Source organism: Megascapheus bottae, chromosome 1 (assembly GCF_031878675.1).
Source record: "Megascapheus bottae isolate mThoBot1 chromosome 1, mThoBot2.hap1, whole genome shotgun sequence".
In the NCBI taxonomy this organism is placed as follows: Eukaryota; Metazoa; Chordata; class Mammalia; order Rodentia; family Geomyidae; genus Megascapheus; species Megascapheus bottae.
Genome location: NC_143509.1, coordinates 104,004,332 through 104,021,328, shown reverse-complemented (window position 1 = coordinate 104,021,328; position 16,997 = coordinate 104,004,332). Strand labels below are relative to the sequence as shown.

At 49.4% G+C, this 16,997-nt stretch overlaps 1 protein-coding gene across 1 annotated transcript in view; it reads right to left on the bottom strand.

Annotated features, from left to right (window-relative positions):
- The window catches only part of Trappc10 (trafficking protein particle complex subunit 10), a 56,101-nt gene that overhangs the window by 21,333 nt on the left and 17,771 nt on the right, over positions 1–16,997 (bottom strand). Inside the window, exons 4-7 of the mRNA XM_090349981.1 lie at positions 15,549–15,745; positions 10,857–11,052; positions 8,133–8,244; positions 4,017–4,264 (exon numbers count right to left, since the gene is read on the bottom strand). Of these exons, the coding sequence (XP_090206107.1) occupies positions 4,017–4,264; positions 8,133–8,244; positions 10,857–11,052; positions 15,549–15,745 (753 nt within the window). The remainder of the gene's footprint in view (positions 1–4,016; positions 4,265–8,132; positions 8,245–10,856; positions 11,053–15,548; positions 15,746–16,997) is intronic.

Below are 16,997 nucleotides of genomic sequence, written 5' to 3'. Positions count from 1 at the left end.
AGATTTTTCGTTTTTTTAGTTTTTGATCATTCTGTCCTCACTTTTTTTTTTTTTTTTTTTTTTTTTTTTTTTGTGGGGCCTGGCACTGTCCCTGAGCTCTTCAGCTCAAGGCTACCGCCCTACCCTTAAGCCAAGCCCTACTTCCTGTTTTCTAGAGGTTATTTGGAGATAAGAATCTCAGGTCCTTATGTGCCCCGGCTGGCTTTGAACCTCGATCCTCAGATCTCATTCTCCTGAGTAGCTAGGATTACAGATGCAAGCCACTACACCTAGCAATAATAAAGTAATTTTCAAAAACAAGAAATCCAACGTGCAGTTAATTTTAAAACCCTACTTAGCGGTCCATCAAAGGGCCAACTATCATCACTTGGCTGTGTGAGCACTGGTTGCCTCTGGGTTTGGAGGGAGGAGGAGACACTGAGACTTCATATGACTATGTAGTTGCACTTTTTTTTTTTTTTTTTGCTGGTCCTGGGCTTGAGCACTGTCCTTGGGTTTTCTCAAGGTTAGAGCTCTACCACATGAGCCTCAGTACCACTTCCAGCTTTTCTATGTATGTGGTACCAAGGAATCAAACCCAGGTCTTCCTGCATGATAGGCAAACACTCTACCACTAGGCCAAACTCCTAGCCAGTGTAGTTGCACTTTTAAGACAGATTATGAGCAGCACAGCAAAGTAAACACTGAATCTTCAGAGGCATCAAGGCAGGGAGAAGAGTGGCCTAGGTATAGACTACATATCCTATCTAAGTCAATAGGATTTCAGGATTTGTTCACAGCACCACCGGGGGTGTTGGGGGAAGAGGGAAGTACACAGAAAACAGAAACTGGACACAGGATGAAAGCTGCTACAGCTGGAGATAAATATATCGCTTCCAGGAACTGCCAACACCAGCTTTTCTCTGGTGGCACCAAGTCCATGGCGTGAGGGTTTGGGGGAATGTTCTGGTCAGCATTACTAAGGGCTGGCCCTTGGGGAATGCTAAGTGGATGCACAGAAAGCTGTGTCATGGTTTGGAAACTGATTCCGGTGGTCTCCCCAGAGACATCCGAAAGACAAGAGCAAAGGATCTGGAGCCGGCCAGAAAGAGCCAGAGTATCGTTAAATGCCCCCAATAAAGCTGATTGTAACCTGATTTTTGAAAGATGAAATAAACTTCCTAAATCCTTTGAAAAAAACAGCCCAGGAGATAATCACACAATGAGGACCCTGCATGGCAGGTGATGTGAAAGGTGAGAGGATGACTTGCGTCGTGAAAGCCCCCAGAGACTTCATGCATGCCACCTGGCAACATTTCAGAGGCCCAGAAAGACAGGACTGCTACAGTGACTCAAGAGGAAGACCCTTAATCCAAACTCTTGAAAAGCTCTATGAGCTTGAACCTGGCAACTCTGCTTGGACAAATCTCCATGCAAAGACACCCACCATGCAAGGATCGTACTGCTCTGCTCAGGGCCTCTGAACACCCGAGTGCTCAAAACAAGATTCAACAGGAGAGGGCATTCATAGGAAGAAGAACCCACAGGGCGGGATGTGGCCCCGTGGCACTGTGGCAGCACACATACTGCGCACATGTGGAGTCTGGATTCTATTCCTGACACCAGGGGACACAGGGACACACGCACACAGACTGCACGACGTGTTTTGAGCAAGCCTTCCCATCAGGGAGTCACACACTGCTGCTCTCTGACCCAGACACAGCGAGCCAGTCTTTTGCTCTTTTATTTTAGCCAGCATCTGAGCTTGAACTCATGGCCTTACACTTGTCTGTCTTGTTTGGCTGGCACCCTACCACTTAAGCCACACTGCTAGTCTAGCATTTTTTGGGGGGGAGGGCAGTCCTAGGTCTTGAACTCAGGGCCTGAGCACTGTCTTTGGGCTTTCTCAAGGCCAGTGCTCTACCACCTGAGCCACAGCACCACTTGTAGATTTTTTTCTATGTATGTGGTACCAAGGCATTTCAGAACCCAGGTCTCGGAGCATGCTAGGCAAGCACTCTACCACTAGGCCAAACTCCCAGCTCCTCCAGTTTAGCTTTTTGCTGGTTACTTTGGAGATGGAGTCTTACAGACTTTTTTTTGCCTAGGCTAGCTTAGAACCACAATCCTCCAGATTTCAGGCCCCTTAATAGCTAACATTACTAATGCCCAACTACCATCTGTTTTTTGAGAATAAGAGAAAAATAATTGAAATGCACAGAAAAATAATTGAATTTCTGGATTCTAAATCTTTTCATAGCAATGTAGAAAAGTTTTAGAAAGGAAATTTCAAGTTAATTCCAACTATAAAATACACTTAAGATATAATTTGCTGGGCATGGTGGCTCACGCCTGTAATCCTAGCTACTCAGGAGGCTGAGATCTGAGGATCACGGTTCAAAGCCAGCCTGGACAAAAAGTCTGTGAGACTCTTTATCTCCAATAAATCACAGAAAAAGCTAGAAGTGATGCTGTGGCTGAAGTGGTAGAGCACTAGCCTTGAGCACAGAGACTTGGGGACAGTACCCAGGTCCTGGGTCCATGCACCACAACCAACAACAACAACAAATCCCTCAGGGCTCGGTGTATGGTTCAAGTGGCAGACAATTTTACCAAACAATCACCGGCCCTGAGTCCATGCGCTGGCTGACCAACACAAAGAGCTCACCCAGCGTCACCTAAGTCCCCAGGACTCCCAGGCATGCCACCTGCATGCCCCGGAAGACATTCTTAAAGGTGCTTATGTCAAACCTAACATCACAAAGAGACAGACACTAGGTGCCATACTAATACACTGCCGTCACCATATACGGGGTCCTCATCACCCCGACAACCCAAGGATGTGTGAAGAGTGATCCCCCCGTGGGTACCCGCAGCAGATGGGAGTGAACTGACAGGAGGGTGCCGCCTCCCCCAGCCCCTGTGCTCATCTTACCAAACCCAGCTCCCTCAGAAGAACCTACTGAAGGCTAGGCCAGTGCTAGAGAGGAAATGTGCCTGGCCTGGAGCCGATCCCAGGTACGCCAGGGGCCCTGGGGCCCTGGTGGGGTGATGAGGGACATGTGCTGGAGGACAGGGAGTCGGCAGTGGGTCATGAGGAGGCTGTAAAGGCGACACGTCCTCAACTAGACGGGCTCACTGATGACAAGTTTCCAGAGAGCCTGGAGGGCCGCAGGGACAAGCGAAAGGGACTGCAGGCACCTGACCCCTTCCTTGCAGAGCTGCCAGGGACCCATGGCCCTCCCCAGCCAGCTGGCTCTGCAGCCTGGGCCCTGCTGGGTCTGAAGCTCTTCACTGCTCTGTGGCCCAGCCACCACAGTGCTACGAATGTCCCGAGTTTTAGGTCCCAGAGCGTGTGAGTGCGCTGGACCTAGCACCCAGCTGGACCAGAGTCTGCAGCCTCTACCAGGCTCACCTACCCCAAACTGGTCACCAGCATCTTCTACTGAGGCCATAAGTGTGCCACCTGATCCACCTGAGGCGGTGCCAGCTGGAAGCCTGGGCAGGAGGAGCACGCTGAGCCGGGAGCAGTGTTCTGTACATGACCACATCCCCAGGTCTCCAAACCCTCACCTCATTAAAATGTGCGTGATAGTACAGGGGTAAAGGCGCTCGGGGTCCTCAGTGAATGTGATTTGCCCCCACTGCTGATAGACAAGTGAAAGCCTCTGTCATTCACTGGTTTCTCTTACACAAACCCACCTCCAATCTTCCACTAGGCTCCGTGCCACATAGCAACAGAGCACAATTTGCCGTGCGTTTATCACACAGCCACCTGTATGGCAGGTGTCTGAGAACAAAGCAAAGCTTCATCTCTGCAGGACGCCTAGGTACATGGCACAACCAGCAAAGGCCACTCCCACAGTGTGGTTCTCAGTGACCTTGAAACCAAGGGGCTTGCTTTGCTTGGGGCCAGTGTGACCTTCACCACAAGCAGATCAGAACGCACCTTTGGGCAGATGCAAGCTCAGGACCTGGGCAGACAGGCTCTCCCCTGCCTGGTGTGGCAAGGCTGGGGAGGTGGGGGCAGCACTCACCTCCAGGAGACTCAGCTCCTGCACACAGCTGTGCAGCAGCTCCAGGGCACGCTGCGCCACCTCCCAGGGCCGCTGCAGGAAAAGGAGCAGGGTGCACTGGCGCGAGAACAGGTAGCTGCGCAAGTCCAGCAGGGTGGCCTCCTGCTTCTGGATTAGCTCCCGCTTCTCCATGTCAATCGGCTTACGAAGGACAAGGCCGTTCCAGCTCTTCACTGGCTGGCAGAAAAAAGTCAGCCAGTTGGCACCATCTAGACAAACAAGATTGTGAAAGTGCTGGTTGAGGGCGGCTCACGGGGCACAGAGAAGCCGGGGAGGAGTGGGCAGCTTTACAACCAGGACCTCACAGGCACCCTGTCCCTTCCTACCCACCCCCTCCACCAGTGAGACAGCATGGGTGCTCCCTGTGAGTCCTGGCACTGATGGCAGGCCTAGGGTCTTGACCCAGGCAGCAACTCAACCTACTTACTAGGCCCAGAAGGTGCTGAGCCAGGACAGAAGACCCAAGACAAATGGGTTGTGGACCTGAGGACTCCTTAGCCATGCCTAAATGTCCCCCGGTACAGCCTCTACTACTGCAGCTAGTACTCCTGGACACTGAGCTGTATGCTCTCTGTCGCTCCCGTACCATGAAGGACACAGCACATGGCAAGGCCCTGGACAGGTGCAAAGTCAAAGCAAAGACAGCATTCATCTGCAAAACTGTTTGGCCTATCTTATGGACTTTAAATGTCTCCACACTGGGGCCGGGAGCGTGGCCTCGTGGTAGAGTGCTTGTCCACATGCCTGAAGCCCTGGGTTCTATTCCTCAGTACCATATACACAGAAAAAGCCAGAAGTGGTGCTGTAGCTCAAGTAGTAGAGTACTAGTCTTGGGCAAAAGAAGCTCAGGGACAGTGCCCAGGTCCTGAATTCAAGTCCCAGGACTGGCAAAAAAATAAAATAAAATAAATAAATAAAGCACCCCACATTTTTATTTATTTGTGTTTGTTTATACTAGTCCTAGGGCTTGAATTTAAGGCCCGAGTGCTGTCCTTGGGCTTTCTCAAGGCTAGCGCTTGAGCCACAGCACCATTTCCAGCTTTGTTCTATGTATGTGGTACCGAGGAATCGTACCTGGGTCTTTGTGCAAGCACTCTACTACTAGGCCAAACTCCTGGCCCACCCCACATTTATTTTTAAGCTGAGAGAAACCAAATAATATAAAACACAAGATATATGTGTATAACAAAGATACATAGCATAAAAGAAATGAATGCAAGCTAGGCACTGCTGACCCATGCCTATAATTCTAGCTATTCAAATGGCTGAGACCTAAAAACCATGGTTCAAAGCCAGCCCTGGAAAGAAAGTCTGGGAGACTCTTATTTCCAATTAACCATCTCTACCCCCAAGTAGAGTTCTGGCCCAAGTGGTAGAGCACTAGCCCTGAGCAAAAACGCAGAGGGATGCCAGGAACATGGCCTAGAGGGAGAGTGCTCGCCTAGCATGCAGGAAGCCCTAGGTTCCACCTACACAGAAAAAGCCTGAAGTGGTGCTGTGGCTCAAGTGGCAGAATGATAGCTTTGAGAAAGCTCAAGGACAGTGCCCAGGTCCTGAGTTCAAACCCCCAAACCAGCACAAAAAAAGAAAGAAATATAGAGAAGTGTTGCTGCCTTTTCTAATTTTTAATTAGTAATTTGCTTTAGTTATACATCTATATCTGTATCATAGCAGAGTAAAATATCCAGACTTGAATATCCAGAAGAGGGAGTGATCCACCAGAAGGGTAGCTAATAGAGCCCCAGTTACTCTAGAGGAGCCTGGAAAGACCACAATTTAAGGCTAGCTCAGGCAAAACATCCATGAGACAGCATTTCAACCAGTACCACCTGGGTATGATGGCACACAGCTGTCATCTCAGCTACACAAGAAGTGCAAGATGGAAGGATCACAGTTCAGGCCAGCCTGAGTGTAAAGGCCAGCCCTTCAAGTAACTGAAACCCAGGCGCAAGGGCTCACTCCTGAAATCCTAACTCTCTCAGGAGAGAGATCTGAGGATTGTGGTTTGAAGCCAGCTGGGGCAGAAAAATCCCCATGAGACTCTTATCTCAATTAACCACCAGAAAACTGGACGTGGCAGTCAGGCATGTAGGGTAGTAATGCTTGGTGGCCTCTCAGGTGAGTGGACTGTTCCAGCACCCTGTCCACTGGCAGGTTCTCAGCTCCTTACTGTGTGAAAGCCAGAAGTGGAAAACAAGTCCTACGCCCAACACTGGTACACAGCTGAAAAAAACTCAGAAGCTATAGCAAAAACATCTCACCAAGAGGGCTGACACTAAGAAAAGCAGCTGACCAGCGATGCCTGGGTAAGATGAAGCAGACATCTGTGCAAACAGTGAGGATGATTCTTCACTGTTTTCTCTCTACATGGTTCACTTTCTGGCTCTGTAATTTTAGGAGAAGAAATTAAGATAACTGTTTAAAGGTTTTTAAAAAAGATGCTGGGTGCCGGCGGTTCACACCTGTAATTGTAACTACTCAGGAGGCCAAGACCTGAGGATCATGGTTGAAAATCAGCCTGGACAAGAAACTCCATGAGACTCTTACCTTCAATTAAACATCAAAAAGCCAGAAGTGGAGCTGTGGCTTAAGTGGTAGAGTGGTAGAGTAGAGTGAAAAATCTCAGGGCAACACCCAGGCCCTGAGTTCAAGCCCTGGAACCAGCATTTAAAAAAAAAAAGGCATAGGGATGAATGAGCACCATTATAACAGCATGATAAATCCATGGGAATGAGATCTCAAGAGCCACAGAGGTGAGAGACAGCCAGGAGACACAAATCAGAAGCATGAGTAGCATGCTCGTAAGGCAAATCTGTAAGGGCTTCTACAATCTGAGATTCTTGTACGCTGAGAGAGAGAGAGAGAGAGAGAGAGAGAGAGAGAGAGAGAGAGAGAGAGAGAGAGAGAGAGAGTGTGTGTGTGTGTGTGTGTGTACTGAGACAGGAACTCAGGGCTTGAGCGCTCAACTTAGCTTTTCACTCACAGTTGGCACTCTACTACTTGAGCTTCTGTCTCCAGTTTGAGATTCTTAATTTGATAGTAACGTATTCTTTATTTTAAATCTTTTGGTGGTACTAAGAACTGAACTCGGCCGGGAACATAGCCTTGTGGTAGAGTGCTTGCCTGGCATACATGAAGCCCTGGGTTCGAGTCCTCAGTACCACATACACAGAAAACACTGGTAGTGGTGCTGTGGCTCAGGTGGCAGAGCATTAGCCTTGAGCAAAAAGTGTCTAAGGGTAGTGCACAGGCACTGAGTTCAAGCCCCAGGACTGGCAAAGAGAGTGAGGGGGGAAGAGGGAGGGAGGGAGGGAGAGAAGGAGGGAGGGAGGGAGGGAGGGAGGGAGGGAGGGAGAGGAGTAAGGTATGGGAGGGAGAGAGGGAGAGAAAGGGGGGAGGGGAGAGAGGGGGAAAGTATGGGAGGGGGAGAGGGGGAGAGGGGGAGAGGAGGGAGAGAGGGAGAGAGGGAGAGAGGGAGAGGGGGAGAGGGGGGAGAGAGAGAGGGAGAGGGAGAGGGAGAGGGAGAGGGAGAGGGAGAGGGAGAGGGAGAGAGAGAGAGAGAGAGAGAGAGAGAGAGAGAGAGAGAGAGAGAGAAACTGAATTCAGGGTCAGGGCCTCATGGTTTGCAAGACAGGTGCTCTACCCCTTGAGCCATGCCCCAAAGTCCCTTGTACATTGGTTATTTATAAGACAGGGTCTCATTTTATGCTCAGCTAGCCTAGACTTCAATTCTCCTATTGGTGTTTTTTCTGCGCGTTGCTGGGGATGACAACAGTGTACCACTGGGCCTAGCCATTGAACTTCCCCTACAGCTAGGTTGACAGGTAGCCGACACCACACCCAGCCATTGACTGAGATGGAATCTCACAGACTTTATACCTGGGCTGGCCTTGAGTCACAATTCCCCAATCTCTATCTCCCAAGCAGCTAGGATTACAGGCTTGAGCCACTGTAGTCACTGACCATGGTTAATTCTGAATTCTCACTTCTTTTCCTGTAGGAATCTCGTGCATCCATCCTTAACGACATCCTTGCCCCAACACCAGAAAAAGGCATTGCCCTGAAACGTCTACTCACCCCCAGCCCCGAAGTTGACGACGTACTGGGAGAACAGGGCATCCAGCTCATCGTACTGCACCAGGGCATCTTCAAACTGCTGCAGCATCTCAAAGACAAAGGCGAGCTCCTCCTGTTCACCCCAAGGACACCCGTCAGCTCACAGAGCCACACACGGCCGCAGAGGAGCAAACAGCGCGTATGGCACCATGTCTGCATCACACATGCAGAGGGACGGGGGCCACAAAGTAGGAAAAGGCCAGGATGATGTCAGAGCTATCGGCAGCACAGGGCTCCACACATGACCATCTTGCTTGCCTCGTCAGCCTAGCCTCTGCCCACCCTCCCTCAGCCCCGCACCTAAGGTCCTTCTTCCTCACACGCGGAACCCAGGCAGCCTCTTCCTGGACTGCAGTGTTTCTCTGTGCTTCCTTCCATTCACCTCCACCTCCTTCTGGCTACGGCTTCCCACTAGGCATCCAGGCCTCCCTCCACATCTCTGATCCTCGCCCCTGCACACCACACACTGGCTCCTGGCGTCTTCTGTCTCTGCTTGGAGCAGGGTACTATATAAGCTTATCCCAGCAGCACTGGGCAATGGGCATGGCCTGTGCTTGTTGAAGGAAAATATGTGCACATAGCCGCAGGTGATTTTCTCCCGATTTCTACCACTGCACAGTAAAGAAAATGACATGCACACAAGCATTTGCTGACACACTGTCGTTCATGTGTAGGGTACTCCGTTCGACCTCCGTTTGTGACTACTACCCTGAGATCTACAGACCAAGCGGTGCTCACTGGGCAAGGATCAGGACCCCAGACTGAACTCCAGAGCTCAGCATGCCTGGCCTGCAGCTGGACTCACTCACAGCCCACACTGGCTCCTTATCTGGCAGGAAGGTTCTGGGTGGAATTTAAATTCCTATCTGACAAGGAGCAGAGTCCAGGCACAGCTCGCAGGCTGTGTTCTACTGACTGTACACCATGGGAACATTCCACTCTCAGCTGTGTGTGTTCTGCCGCTTGGAGAGGCACACTGGTGAACGGCGCTCCACGTGAGAAATATCTCTCAGCTTCACCTCCTTCTCTTTCCTCTTTTTTTCTGTATGAAATACTTTGGGGAGTGTGCAGTCCAACAGATATCTTGTCCTAACTTTTGGGGGAAGATAGGGTCTCCCCGTAGCACAGGTTGGCCTCACACACCCCCATCCTTCCACCTTAGCATTACAGTCAAGATCTACCAGCTGAAGTGTAAAACTCTGAAGTTTCAAGTGCATTTACACTACTGGGCAACCAACTTCCAGGACCTTCTCAGCTTTCAACTGAAACACCCCTCTCCCACCCTGGCAACTTCATTCTGCAGCCTGTGAACTGGGCCCTTGAGAGACCACTCTGGACGGGGCGGGGGGGAAGAAGTAGCTCACACAATGTCTGTCCATCCCTGACTAGCTTTCCACTGGGCTAATGTGACGCTATATCCACGTGGCAGATGTGTCAAAACCACCTGCCTTACTCATTTTGAATTGCCATTAATTATGACTTACAGAAATAATGTCCCACCCTACTCCACCCCACCCTGTGCTAGTGGCTCACACCTATAATCCTAGCTACCCAACAGGCTGAGATCCAAGGATCACAGTTCAAAGCCAGCCTAGGTAGAAAGTCAAGGAGATTCCTATCTCCAATTATCCAGCAAAAAGCCAGAAGTAGCACTATATGGTTCAAATGGCAGAATATGAACCTTGAGAGAAAAATCTAAGGATCAGGACCCAGAACTTGAATTGAATCCTTAGGATCACCACCAAATAAACAAACAAATAAGCAAATAATCTTTTTAGGGGCCTAGTGGTAGAGTGCGGCCTAGTACACACGAAGCTCCAAATTCAATTCCTTGGTACTACATACATAGCGAAAGCAGGAAGTGGTGCTGTGGCTCAAACAGTAGAGCGCTAGCCTTGAGAAAGCTCAAGAATAGTGCCAAGGCCCTGAGTTCATGCCCCAGGACTTGCAATCAACCAATCAATCAATCAATCAATCATCTTCTTAGAAGAAAAAGTTGATGGTAAACCATAATTTTAAAAGCTCCAACCTGGGCCGGGAGTTTGGCCTAGTGGTTAAAGTGCTTGCCTAGCATGCATGAAGACCCGGGTTCGATTCCTCGGTACCACATATATAGAAAAAAGCCGGAAGTGGTGCTGAGGCTCAAGTGGTAGAGCTCTAGCCTTGAGAAAGTCCAAGGACAGTGCTCAGGTCCTGAGCTCAAGCCCAGGACTGGCAAAAAAAAAAAAAAAGCTCCAACCACCTTAACACAATTGTTTATGGAAAGCCAGGCCACAGAGCAGAGCTATGAAATTGGACACGGTGGTTAACACCTGTAATCCGGGAGGAACAGCAATTTCCCTTTGCTACTGTATTGTTGCCTTTTAAAACTAGACAAGTGATGGTTGTCCCAAAGTCTGTTTCATTAAAAGGGAAAGGAGGGGCTGGGAATGTGGTTTAGTGGTAGAGTGCTCACCAAGCATGCATGCAGCCCTGGGTTTGATCCCTCAATACTATATAAACAGAAAAGGCCAGAAGTGGTACTGTGGCTCAAGTGGTAATGTGCTAGCCTTGAGCTGAAGAGGTCAGGGCCCAGAGTTCAAGTCTCAGGACTAGCATAGATAGATAGATAGATAGATAGACAGACAGACAGACAGGAAGGTAAGAGCAAGGGAAGCTGTCTGGTCCCTCTAACAAGTCCGGTACCTGGACCATGAAGTATTCACAGAAACTCCATCCTGGCTCTGTCCTCTTCTCCCTCAAGGTTCTCATGTCATCCTCAAACTTGCCAAGGTTTTTGGTAAAAGACATAAGCAGCAATGTCCTGAGTTTGGTCAGGAAGGCATTCCAGGATTCCTGAGTTCGAGAAGAGTCCTTCAAGGGATCAGAAAGCACAACACACCTGCAAAGACATGTGTAACTGTCTGTGAGGACCCGGGCACGGCACCTGCCCAGCAGACCACCCTGCCCTTCAGCTCTTGGCTGTGAGGACCCGGGCACGGCACCTGCCCAGCAGACCACCCTGCCCTTCAGCTCTTGGCTGTGAGGACCCGGGCACGGCACCTGCCCAGCAGACCACCCTGCCCTTCAGCTCTTCTCTGTGAGGACCCGGGCACGGCACCTGCCCAGCAGACCACCCTGCCCTTCAGCTCTTGGCTGCAACTCCCACCTCCTTCTTCAGCCAGTGGAGAGTATAAAGTGAGAAGTGAGCCTGCACAGAGAGGACAGGAAGGCTGAGGACATACCAGGAAGGGGCTCAGACCTGCCCCAGGCTCTCTGTGGAAGTAACCACCCCTCACACATGGTCCCCTGCCATTACTCCCTGGCACCCAGCACTCTCTGCCAGTTGCTGTAGTGACAGATGGACTCAAGCCTTATCTCAACCTGACAGAGGAGGGCCACAGTCCCGCCCTGGCAGCAGACTATATCCGCCTGTGCCTGCAGAGTGTCATGTCCCCTTACCCTGGAGCCAACATGCCTCCCTGCTCGGAGGCCCCAGGAAGCCCTGCCTGTACACCAGCTTCTGCCATCACTGAACTGAAGGAGAAGAGCAAAGAAAACTGATGTCTAGGTGTGACACAACTTAATGACCCAAAGAGACTGTCATATTGTGCAAAGGTACCAAAGTTAACGTATCATAGCAAAGTTCCAGTGGTCTAGAAAAGGCAGAAACAGAACCTGTCTTCAGTCCTGCTAATACTGGTTTAGAAAGAGGAAGAAAACTGAACTCGGAAGTGATCTGAAAATATTGGTGAGTCTGAGTGCCCCTTGCTAAGTACTTCAATCAGCTGCCATGGTAAGCATGGGGGGGGAGCAGTAGGATCTAGCCACCCAAGAACAGCTCTTCCACCATGCCATTCCACACCACAAGGAGAGGGGCAACAGCGCCGGGCACACACTCCATCCTGCTCCTGAGCAACTCCTTGGATTTCAGTTGCATTCTGTTAATTAAGCAGGACATTAACCTTTTGCAGATTGTGAACCTGAACCCAGCCAATGTGTGCAGAGGGGCGGGGCCTGCTCAGTGTGCTTGCTTGTCAGATTTGGGCTGATGGGGCACCTTTTGTAGAAATTAACTTTGCCTTGTCTTTATTCCTACATGATACTCCAATACACCAGGGCAGCCACCGTGAGGCCCAGGGACGGTGAGAATCGCTGCCTAAGGGCTGGGGACTCTGAGGTCAAGCCTAAGGGGTGACAGCTAGCTGCACTGGTCCCGATGTCCACACACCTACCCCACACTAACCACAAGTGGAGATGAAAACAAACACCCAGAGAGCATTCCCTTAGTGAGCCCCGGGGCGGACACCGCGGCTCCCACCTCCCTCACTAGCCCGGTCCACTTCCTCTAGGGCAGGTACGTCTTTTCTAAAAATAAAAGAACCAGTTCAGAACTAGTTCAGCAAACCCCAGCAAGCCTGGAGGGTTATTCAGGGGTGCTCAGGAAAGTCAGCAAGCAGCCACCAGACCACCCCACAAAGATGGTACATAATTAGTACTGTCCATGTATACTAAACTGTAGTAGTACACAAACTTACATTCTTTATAATTTGTAGAAAATGTTTACAATGTCCTGAGAGAAAACAAGTATAGATGCTATTGCCTTAATACACACACAGGAAAAAAAGCCTAAAATTATTCTCTTCACTCATCTACTAACAATTAATTCTACATGTGTTACATGATCAAAAATTAAACATAACTACAAAGCTCTAAAATACAGTAAGCCACTTGATAGCTATGCATTCCAATATTTTCAAAGACTAAAAATTGTACTGTATAACACAGGTGGCAATATATAGACCTTCCCTACGTCCCAGCCATACCACTCCTGGGCATCTACCCTGACCATCACAACCTAGGATCTAATAAGGACACCTGCTCAGCTATGTTCATCTCTGCACTATTCACAATAGCCAGGTGATGGAAACAATTCAGATGCCCTACTACAGATGAATACAAAAAATGTGGTACATATATACAATGGAATTCTACATAGCCAACAGACAAGATAAAATAATGGCATTCACTGGGAAGTGGATACAGCGAGAGCAAATCATATGGAGCGAGAAAGTCAAAACCAAAGGAACAAAAAGCGCATGGTCTCCTTGATATGTGGATATTAGATCCAAACAGTACAAGAGCGAGGACTCAATATCTGGGTACCCAAGGTTATCGACGTGGTCTTGGAGATATAAATATAACTACATAGACATAAAAAATCCATGATGGGATATATACTCTATAGATATGTTACATTATATAGACTGATAGGCATCTATGCCTGATTTTAATTACGTTCTAAAATCTATGTGCCAGTGATTGCATACAGAGATCCCTTTCTTGAATATTTGTTTGTTAAACATGTCATTTGAAATATGATGTAAAAAACAGGGTTAAGAAGCTGGGAGTTTGGCCTACTGGTAGAGTGCTTGCCTAGCATGCAAGAAGACCCGGGTTCCTGGGGCCGGGAGTTTGGCCTAGTGGTTAAAGTGCTTGCCTAGCATGCATGAAGACCCGGGTTCGATTCCTCAGTACCACATACATAGAAAAAAGCCAGAAGTGGTGCTGAGGCTCAAGTGGTAGAGCTCTAGCCTTGAGAAAGTCCAAGGACAGTGCTCAGGCCCTGAGCTCAAGCCCAGGACTGGCAAAAAAAAAAAAAAAAAAAGAAGACCCGGGTTCCATTCCTTGGTACCACATACATAGAAAAAAGCTGGAAGTGATGCTCTAGTTCTAGTGGTAGAGCTCTAGCCTAGAGAAAAGTCCAAGGACAGTGCTCAGGCCATGAGTTCAAGCCCCATAACTAGCAAAAAAAAAAAATCAGTGTTAATAAAACCTTTTAAAATGAAAGTATGTTTTAAAAAGTGGCAATATAGGCCGAGAGTTTGGCCTAGTGGTAGAGTGCTTGCCTAGCATGCACAATGACTCAAGTTCAATTCCTTGGTGCCACATACATAGAAAAAAGCCGGAAGTGGTGCTCAGGCTCAAGTGGTAGAGCTCTAGCCTTGAGAAAGTCCAAGGACAGTGTTCAGTGGATGCTGTCCCTGAGCTCTTCAGATCAAGGCTACAGCTCTATCCCTTAAGCTGCAGCACCATTTCTGGTTTTCTGGTGATTAACTGGAGATAAGAGTCTCACACAGACTTTCGTGCTCAGGCTGGCTTCAAACAGCAATCTTCAGATCTCAGTTCCTGAGCAGCTAGGATCCTAGGCGTGAGCCACCAGTGCGCAGCTCTAAACTGCTTTTTAGGTTAACAATAAAATCGTTTGTCAAAAGATGGCTCTGTAAATTAATAAAACTCAAAATGTAAGTTTAATCTGTTGATTACTAGGCCTTTTGACAAACTCACACGACCATTCCATTAATACGATCCTAAACAGGTTATTTCTTTTGCTGAGTTAAAGCAAGCCTCCACAGTCACTTCGTCTGAGCTTTGGCCCAACTCCTGGCTCAGCAGCAGGCCTGAGCCCCAAGCGGGGCGGCTGCTCACTATCTACTACCTGTAACTAGTCACCTCCTCCCTCTGCTTCTCTATGAGTAAAATTCTACAACTCCCCCCAGCATAGAACCTCTGGGGGAAAAACCATTGCCTCCATCTGGTATCTGATCCAAACCGTACAGTATAAACCAAGTTTGAGCACCACAATGTGTCCAGTATGGTGTGAAACGTGAAAAAGATGCCCACCCCCCTAGGCAGGGCCCCTCTACACATCTGCTGCTTTTCTCAGGTGACTCTGCCCCCTGAAAGGGACACGTCATAAAGGAGTAGCGGGGCGCTGGCTGGCTGGCTGTTCCTTCCTTCCACGTGCACCTGGGCATGCTCTAGTCCACTCCCACCCGAGGAGCTGCCCGAGCACTGCAGAGCCCCAGTAGACTCCCTTTTGCAGCACTGCGGTCCTCCACCCAGTGTCCTGCCACACACTGACCCTGCTACACCTGCCAGGGTCCAGGCTGAGCATGAGCCCAGGGAAATCCACCGCCAGCCCAGCCACCAGTGATGTGGGAGTCAGAACCTGGCAGTCTAACAAGGGCCAGCAGTGCGGGAGAGGAGAGGAGCTAAGGTGCAGAAGAAGAGAGAAGGTGCCCCATGAGGCTGAGATGAAACTAACACTTTCACAGCATCTTAAGAACTCTAACCGGTGTCATGGTAAACGGGAAAATGCATCGTCCTTGAGTTGAAAAGGCAAAGTATTTCTACACAAGGATTTCAAGACCTCTTCTCTGCCAGGCTCCAGGAGAGCCCATGTGGCCTTCCCCCTCCAGCTGCACACTGAGGGACAGTGGCTAAGGTCCCCAGCCTGCACACCAGGAGATTCAAGGCCTTCTAAGGCCATGGTAACTACTGCCGGATGCTGAGGCTGGCATCACCAAAGGAGGGCAAGGTGTAACACACACTTACCTGTCACTCTGTTTATTACAAAAGTCATTTCTTATTTTGTCCACAATAGATGTGCGAGGAAGGATGTTGGTTTTGTTTTTCTTCTTGGCATCATTTTCAACTACCACAATGAGCCAGTCCACGGAGCTATGGGCTTTCAGAACATTCTGCCATTTGGTGAGGTCATCTTTTACTGTGGCTTTGTACACTTCAGTATCCTAAAAATAAAAAAGTCACTGTGAAGACAAGGGACTGGATGCCCTTCAGGGCACAGGCACCGTCTTGCTGGATGTCTCTCGGAGACAAGTAAAAGCAGTAAGTGCCAATTGCAACACCCCCTACCCACACCAGCACTCAGGGCTGTCAAGGCAGAGCAGCCAGGAGGAAGAAGCTGCAGAAGTCACCCAGGTGACATGTCTGTGAAGCAAGGTGGGCCTTGGTCAGGGCTCTGTGCCTGAGTACCACAGGATCGGCACACTGGCCCTTGCCAGCCTCAAGTTTCAGATATCCACAGGAACCCCAGGCCACCTCCTGTAGCCTGAGCTCTCTGTGAGTAGTAGGTACTCACTTAGCTGTAGATTCTTCCCCCAGTACTGGCTCTGAGACTCAGGACCTTCTACAGGCTCAGACTCAGATGGTATTCCTCCAACCCTATTCTCTGCTGGTTATTTGAAAAGTCTATCAATCTTGTCTGTTTGGGCTGTTTCCAGACAGTAATCCTCCAATCTCAACCTTTAAGTACCTGGGACCTTTATGCTACTCAGGAGGAAGGAGGATCACAGTTCAAAGCCAGCCCAGTTCAAAGCCAGCCCGGTCACTAAAGTCCGTGAGCCTGTTATCTCCAATTAACCACCAGAAAACCGGAAGTGGGCCTAGAGCTCAAGGGTAGGGTGGTAGTCTTGAGCTAAAGAGCTCAAGGACAATGCCCTGGCTCAGAGTTCAAGTCGCACAAGATAAAAACAAAACAAAAAACATGTAGAATTAGCTTCAAAACAATAGCTAATGGGTTCAATATATGGTTTCCCTCAGTGCCTCAGTTCCTCCTTCCTTTCCTGCCCCTGGCAGAACATACATACACTGAGAAAGGGCTGAAGTGTCACTGTGGCTCAAGTGGTGGAGCACTAGCTTTGAGTACAAAGAGGCTGAGGGACAGCTCCCAGGCCCAAAATTCAAGCCCCAGGACCAGCAAAACTAAATAAACAAATAAGTAAATGGAGCTTAGCACAGCGTCCAGGACTAGAGTTGACATTTCTGGTTGAGTGGGGGGAAAAAAAGACATACTATCAAGAACTAAGACAGGGGCCAGGAGCATGGTCTAGTGGTAGAGTACTCGCCTACCATGCACAAAGCCCTGGGTTCAATTCCCTGGTACCACATACACAGAAAAAGCTGGAAGTGGTGCTATAGCTCAAGGGTAGAGCGCTAGCCTTGAGAAAGCCCAAGGACAGTGCTCAGGTCCTGAGTTTAAGC